Genomic DNA, 7834 nt, shown 5'->3' with positions numbered 1-7834 from the left:
CAATTTTAAAGCCATTTGAATGCCTACCAGTTCCTCAATCATTAAAATAAATGCTAAATGCTTATATATTTAGAGTTTGATTTTTTTTTTTTTCTTTATAATATTATTATTATTATTATTAATCAGAAAATCAGAGCTCCCCTGCCTCCATTGTTCACCAGGTTGCGGGTCCAGCTGTGGCCGTCCCCCCTGCTACTTTGTGGTGCTGAGCAGCACTGATATGCTGGTGCCCTGTCCCTGCCATTGCCCCTTGCTCCCAAGCTACAGCCCTACCCCACCCTGCTCTGCCAGTGACCCTCACTCCCGACTTGCAGTCCCCTGCCCCGCCTCATCCCTGCTGGTGCCCCTCACTCCTGACCCGCAGTTGTTCAGCTCTGTCAGTGCCTCGCACTCCTGATCCGCCACCCCCTGCCCCACTGGATGGGGATCCCAGTGTCCCAATATCTGGGGTAGGCAGTGGGTGTGTGGGGAAGGGTGTGTGTGTGGGGCAGAGGTTGTATGGGCATAGGCAATGCCATTGGTGATGTGTCGGGAGGATATGGGGGGGCAAGTGTCTCCCCAGGTTTCTTAATCGGCTGTGGGGTGTGGGGCATGGGGTTGTAGCCTGACCAGATCAGCACTGGACTGGAGCTGCCCTCCATGGCCCAGTGGGTAGGACCCAGTGTAGGAGGGTGGGGCAGGGTGGGGAGACTCGGTGCCAGCACTGCTGGGAGCCCTGTGTCAGCCACGTTGCTATGGCTGCCAAGGTGAGGTGCCCCCTGCCCACCTGGCAGTAGCAGGGATAGTAGCAGCTGTGGCTTATGCAGCCGGCAGTGGAACAAGTGTGGCCCCAGTGCAGGCTGCAGGGAGGAGGAGGCAACACCTGTGGCACTGCTCTGCCTCAGGCTGGGGTTCCTGTGCCATGCTTAAGTGACCTAGCTATAGTCCTCCTTCCCTGGGCAATTTCTCCCTGCCCCTGCCTTGAGAGCATGAGCACAAGCCCCCAACCTGGCCACACAGTTCCTCGCTGCCCTCAAAGGACCTTCTCAGCCCTTGCTTGAGGGGCAGGTGCCTCGGCGCTGGGCTCACTGGTGGTACTGAGCACTGCTTCAGCCCCACCAGCCCCACTGCAACCCCAGTGCTTGGACACCTTGCCCCAGCATGAGCAGGCATCTGCATTGTGTCACAGGCACACACACACACCTCAAATCCTCTCCACACACAACCCTGCCACACACACAAACTTATACACCACCCCACGTACCCCCCACAAGTGCCCCTTGGACTGTCCCCAAGCTCTGGCCCTCCAACCCCCCTCCACCACCAGTATCCAGCTCTTGGGGTTGCTGCTATCATTCTGCCTGGCTGTATTGCCACGTGTGTGTGTGCATGCATATGGTGCCCTTGTTTCCACTTGGCCTCCCCTTATTCCCCTGAGTCCCAAACAGCGTCTTGTAGGCTGCAACTCTTCCAGCCTGCAAGGGGAAACCTGTGGTTTCCTGATTTAAAGGGGAAGATACGTTTTTTCCTCAGGAAACGGAAATTATCCCTGGTAATAACCAATTTAGAGTAGATTATAACTCTTTCTCAAACAACATCTAGTTATTTTAGTCATCAATTTAGGTTGGAGGTAGTTGGGTTTATTTTTTGGTTGGAATATGCTGCTTTAAAAAAAAACAACCTTAGGTTAGCGTTTAATATCTTCTAAAATAATCTTTTCTAATTATCTGTCTTGGTTATTTTATCTTATTATCTTCCTGTATGTTGGAATTTGTTTGTAAATGCTGGGCTTAGAAAATATTTATATTTCTTTTAGATTGGTGATATTCAGCAGGCTCTCAGAATGAAAAGAGATGAAGAAATGGATCGACAAAAGAGAATGAACATCACCCGACAGATGATAGTGGACTGGCAGAATGAACTCAACAGTATGGGAACTTGTGAGAATCTTCAGCCACAAATTGATTCTATTAACAACAACCTGAGATGCTTGCAAGACGACAAGGCAAATATTGATAGTGACATGAGTGATTTGGCAAATGAGAGAGAGAATCTCAAGGCGGAAAAGAAAAGTGAGTTCATGTGATCGCTTTTTTGTTCAGGAAACTATTGGCAGTCCCTCCATGCTGAAGTAACTTCTCAGACAATTTGAAACCTCAGTAACTGTTCTTGTATGCATATGGTAATCTTCTGTTTAGATTGCAACCTTTCAAGACATTACTATAAGTGACTATAAGGGATAGCTTATTTTTATTGGGGCACCATCGACAGTCTGTTTCAAAATATGACTTCCTTAGGTTAGGTACTATACCCACACCTGAGATCTCTTACCAATTAGCATACTTTAGCAGTCATATTTTTAAATTTATTTTTCTCTGTGAAGGACTAAACTAGAGATAAATGGTGAAACTGATATTCAGAATATTAAATGCACAAAAAAGAAAATGGAGACTTTCTTTCTTACAGTTATAAGAACTTAAAATCTATACATTTTATATTAAAAAATCAGGAAAATGTTCTATTAAGTTGATTTCCATTTAAAGTAGTAGAAACAAATATGGTATAGGATCAAGATGCTGTGTAAAATGATGCCCTTCTGGCAAAACGTTAGTTTTTTCTTCAGTTTTTTTAGGATAAACTTAGAGGTTAACATTACCCTTTTTAATGAGTGATACTGTGCTTTAATCCAGGTTTTCCTCTTAGTTCTCTCTTTACTATTAGAGCTAGAATTAACATTTTTGTTTTCCAGATCACCTGTAAGCTCACTGCCCCACGTACTTTCACTCTTATCCTTGCAGCACCCCACTGGGGTGATTTGCTTGGAAAAGTCAAGCAAAAATGACAGGGAAGCCTATATAGAGTCCAAGTACAAGATTCTTCTTATTCCATCTTGATCTGAGCTGGGATCATTCAAAAATGGGTGTTTCTAAGGGTTTTTTCAACTACATGGGGATCGCCCAACCGGTGAAAAAGGGGTTACTCTAAGAATGCTTTTTTTGTTTGTTCTGAGAAGATTAGACTCCTCTCCCTTGATGTGGTGAAGGAATTATTGGGGGAAGGAGTAGAGGGGAGAGGGAGAAAATGATTCCCACCACCATGTGTTGTTTGGTGAACATCTAGTAGCAAAATGCTAAAATGGAGACTTTGCATGACTATCATACTTAAGTACAAAATCACTCTTCTGGTAGTAGGGAAGAAGCATTCTTATTTAAGACAGGGCCTATTCAAGATTCTTTTTTTTGGTTGATTGTTTCAGTGTCCCTGATAAATGCAGAAACATTCAAACATTGTTACAGCAAGCCTGCGTTGAGGGAGTGTGTGCATGTGCACATATGATTAGTCACTATTAGTCTCTGTTCTGGAGTTATTTTCCATTATTTCAGCTTACTTTTATATTTAGAACTATATGGAGTAGAATTGATGGGATACCAGGCCTAAGAGACTGAAAACAAGAAAAGTTCCCCCCCCTAACCATAACCTAGGTAATGCACTATTGTAGTCACTAAATGCTAGAAATCTTTAATTGTGCTGTGTAAATCATGTAGGCCTGACTTAATATTTTATCTTGCATAAAATTACAGGAATAAGTGATTGTATCATACAACTTGATAATCTGATGAATATGAAAGAAGAGAAGCTCAAAGGAAGATACCGAGACACGCACAGTGCTCTTATGTGGCTAAGAGAGAACAGAAACCAGTTTAAAAAAAGTGTCTGTGAACCCATGATGCTTGTAGTAAGAACATTCATTTGAGTATAATACTAACTGGCTAATCTCTTTTAAAAATAAAGTTGATTGTGTCTCCTATGAAACCTTCAAAAGTCAGGCTTATAGCTCCTTTTTTCTTTAAGAAGTAGGTAGCCAACTGGTATGCATGTAAATCAGTGTGTTCAAGTGGTTAAGCTTTATGTAATTTACCTCCTACAACTGGTAATGTAAAAAGTGTCAAATTGTAGTGTAACCCTTATTACCTTCAGTATTCTGAGTAGCCTGAATGAGCACAGTGCTTTCAGTTACCCAGAGCATGGCTTTCCTGGGGAATTGTGCATCTTGAAGATGCCCTCTGCCTGTTTCTGCTGGCAAGAGAGAGAGTTTAGGAACCTTCTAAAACGGCTTTGCTTTGTAGGATTGCATGGGAGCGGCCCCCACCTCCAACAGTATCAAGAAGTTGGAGCAGAGGTTATCAGGGACACTATACTCCCTAGCTGCTCTGGTTTTTTGCTTTCTTCAGCCAGCTGTGTACACTGAGACTTTTATTTTGTGTCCAGTCTTGATTTGTGGGTTTTTTTTTCTTTTAAGACCAGGCTGTCTTAATAAAGACTCTTTTAGAGAAAGAGATAGTTTTAAGGACATGATTAACCAGTTTTTAACTAATCTTTTTCAAATTACTGCATTGTGCTGTTCTGTTATTCATAAGCAAATTCATATACCAGGGTTTTTTTTTTTCTTTCTTGTCTATATCCTTCATTTTTGCTAAATACAGCACAGCCAAGGTAACTGAGGACATGTACAAACATTCATTTCTAGCGGTGGAAAGTATCCATCACAGGAGAAGGAGCAGTACGGATATTAAGTCTGCAACTGCCTCCTTTCTTTTGCTCCTTGATCCTTTCCGAGACTGCGGTGATCCCAGTCTGGGGAAAGCATGGCCTGTTCCAGTCCCCTGTTCCTGCAGGTACTGGAGCAGTGGGGCAAACCCCCCTGCCTGCTTTTCACATGAAGGACTCTGGGGTGAGAAGAAGGTAGGGGGTGGTGCTGCTTCCTCTGCTTGGCTCTTGGACACTAACAGCTGAACGAACTGAGCCCTTTTGCAAAGCTCCCAGCCTTTCCACTTACTGGGGGCTGTGGTGTGAGGAGTGCATGGGAGCTTTGCCCTGCTACTGCAGGGAGACCCTCCTCAGCCCTGGCTGGCTGGCAAGAGGAAGCTGGAAGCAAGTTCAGGATTCCTAAGCCTAGTTCTCAGAACCACCAGCTTTGAGATCATAGTCTCTGCTGCCCAAATGGGTAGTGCAGGAGGCAAGGGAAAGCTGGCAGGGCCAGGAACTGGACTCAGGGAAGCTCTTCCCAAGGCTAATTCTTGATTCCCAGGCTTTGCAATTCCTCTCTTGCTGCCCAGCTAGGTAGTAGGGGCAACATTTAAAACCTTGGGGGCAGAAACCAACTTGGGGATGGCTTTTTCAGACCCTAGGGCTTTGCAGTTCCTGGTCCCACTGTCCAGCTATATGGCAGGGCAGCAGGGAGAGAAAGGGGCAAGGGGAAACTAGTGTGTGTTGGCAAAGCCTTCCACTAATTCCTGAAACCAGCACTGGGGGAAGAGGTAAGAAGCAGTGGCTTAGAGTGACTTCTAAATGGTTGGAGTTGGCTTTTTTTTCTTCCGGGGATGTCACGTTTGGTCCTGGAAGAAATGGTGTCAATATTTGTATACTTGTGATTTTTTCTGGGAAAACAGCTTTTTTTTCCAAGGAGAAACAAAATGTCTACACATCGCCTGTATCACTAGAATATCTTGATCATGGGCTATTTTTTATTATCGTTCAGGTCAAGTTAATCTTTTCAGTGTCCATAAACATTGGAATCTATTTTCTATGGCTAAGGACAGAAATTACACACAAACCAGTATAAGTGCGCATAAACTGCTTTCAGAATGACTGAAACAGGTTTAAGATAAACCTGGCTGGATGTAGTATCAGACTTAAATGATTTAGATTAAATTGGTTTGTTGAACTTCTGTCCTAGATCCCCTCCAGATTCAAGTTAATGTGCAATCCCCCAGTGTCCCAGGATGCTTTGCTCTTCCCCCACAAATCCCCTCAATGGGCTAGCCTTGGCCCAAGCTGTTTGCTCCAACAGAGCAGGGAGGCATGTTCTAGTGCCCCCTGGCTTCTGGCCTGGGCCACTGAAGGCATTTCCGGAATCAAAAGTGAATGTTTGTTTACTTGCTTATTGGTTCAGTGTGTGCAGCTTAGACTAAACTGTGAAGATTGAATTGATTCAGCTATGGGCTTTTGGACTGTCTAGCCTATAACACATACTATACAATTCTGCTATGTTTGGAGATTTTTAAGAGCATCTGAAACTTTTCTTTGGGAAGGCTGTCTTGCTAGTTTAGAGAGCTGTAACAGACATAAGTAAGCTCAAATTAATGAATTATAATATATAGCTAGTACTGTTTTCAAATTTCAAGAAGGTTCCTCCATTTTAGGTAATCTGATTGCGTCTTAGATCATTTGGAGTTCATCCAAATATTATTTTATTTCCTCACAGAGTCTCGGTTTTTTGTATTCTCACTGGATCCTAATGAAGTCAGTGAAAAATGAATATCTTAAGGATGAATCTGGAAATTTCCAGTGTATTTTTCTTAGCGCAGAAATGCTTGCTTTTTATTAAATGTAGGTTTGGTTATTACTTGACTCTCCTAACTGTTTTTGTTTTTTCATTTGTATTACATCTCACTCTCCATTATCTTCCCTTTTCTCTATTTTTATCTGAGCAGATCAACATGAAAGACAATAGACATGCTAAATATGTCGAAAATCACATTTCAGCAAATGATATGAGGGCCTTTGTTTTTGAAAGTCAAGAAGATATGGAAATATTTCTTCGTGAGGCAAGTACTTAATTATAGCATGTAACAAAATTAATTCTTAAAACAAAGTATATTGAAATGAACCCTCTTGATTTAGAGCCTATTTGATAAATGTACATAAGCTCTACACTAGGTAATGGAGAGAGAGCATAAAGAAAGGACTGATTTTTCAGACATCCAGCTGGTTTAGTTAAATAGCAGAAAAAGATTCTCAAAGTACAGGCAAACACAAGGGAGTACAGGCATACCTCAGAGATATTGCGGGTTCGGTTCCAGACCACCGCAATAAAGCAAGTCACACGAATTTTTTGGTTACCCAGTGCATATAAAAGTTATGTTTACATTATACTGTAGTCTATTAAGTGTGCAGTAGCATTATGTCTAAAAAAACAATGTACATACCTTAATTAAAAATACTTTATTGCTAAAAAATGCTAACCATCATCTGAGCCTTCAGCGAGTCGTAATCTTTTTGCTGGTGGAGGGTCTTGCCTCGATGTTGATGGCTGCTGACTGATCAGGGTGGTGGTTGCTGAAGGTTGGGGTGGCTGTGGCAATTTCTTAAAATAAGACAACAATGAAGTTTGCCACATCGATTGACTCTTCCTTTCACAAAAGATTTCTCTGTAGCATGCGATGCTGTTTGATAGCATTTTACCCACAGTAGAACTTCTTTCAAAATTGGAGTCAATCCTCTCAAACCCTGCCACTGCTTCATCAACTAAGTTTATGTAATATTCTAAATCCTTTGTTGTCATTTCAACAATGTTCACAGCATCTTCACCAGGAGTAGATTCCATCTCAAGAAACCACTTTCTTTGCTCATCCATAAGAAGCAACTCCTCATCCGTTAAAGTTTTATCATGAGATTGCAGCAATTCAGTCACATCTTCAGGCTCCACTTCTAATTCTAGTTCTCTTGCTATTTCCACCACATCTGCAGTTACTTCCTCCACTGAAGTCTTGAACCCCTCAAAGTCATCCATGAGGGTTGGAATCAACTTCTTCCAAACTCCTGTTAATGTTGATATTTTGACCTCCTCCCATGAATCACGAATGTTCTTAATGGCATCTAGAATGGTGAATCCTTTCCAGAAGGTTTTCAATTTATTTTGCCCAGATCCATCAGAGGAATTACTATCTATGGCAGCTATAGCTGTACGAAATGTATTTCTTAAATAATAAAACTTGAAAGTCAGAATTACTCCTTGATCCATGGGCTGCAGAATGGATGTTGTGTTAGCAGGCATGAAAACAACATTAATCTC

At 42.4% G+C, this 7834-nt stretch overlaps 1 protein-coding gene across 1 annotated transcript in view; it reads left to right on the top strand.

Annotated features, from left to right (window-relative positions):
• The window catches only part of SMC5 (structural maintenance of chromosomes 5), a 118603-nt gene that overhangs the window by 37422 nt on the left and 73347 nt on the right, over positions 1 to 7834 (top strand). The window contains exons 9-11 of the mRNA XM_019517470.1: positions 1796 to 2051; positions 3561 to 3715; positions 6474 to 6587. Of these exons, the coding sequence (XP_019373015.1) occupies positions 1796 to 2051; positions 3561 to 3715; positions 6474 to 6587 (525 nt within the window). The remainder of the gene's footprint in view (positions 1 to 1795; positions 2052 to 3560; positions 3716 to 6473; positions 6588 to 7834) is intronic.

This window comes from Gavialis gangeticus, unplaced genomic scaffold (genome assembly GCF_001723915.1).
Source record: "Gavialis gangeticus isolate Ggan-Ray unplaced genomic scaffold, GavGan_comp1, whole genome shotgun sequence".
Taxonomy (NCBI): Eukaryota; Metazoa; Chordata; order Crocodylia; family Gavialidae; genus Gavialis; species Gavialis gangeticus.
The sequence above is the reverse complement of the archived record's forward strand: the minus strand, read 5'-3'. Positions and strand labels throughout refer to the sequence as shown.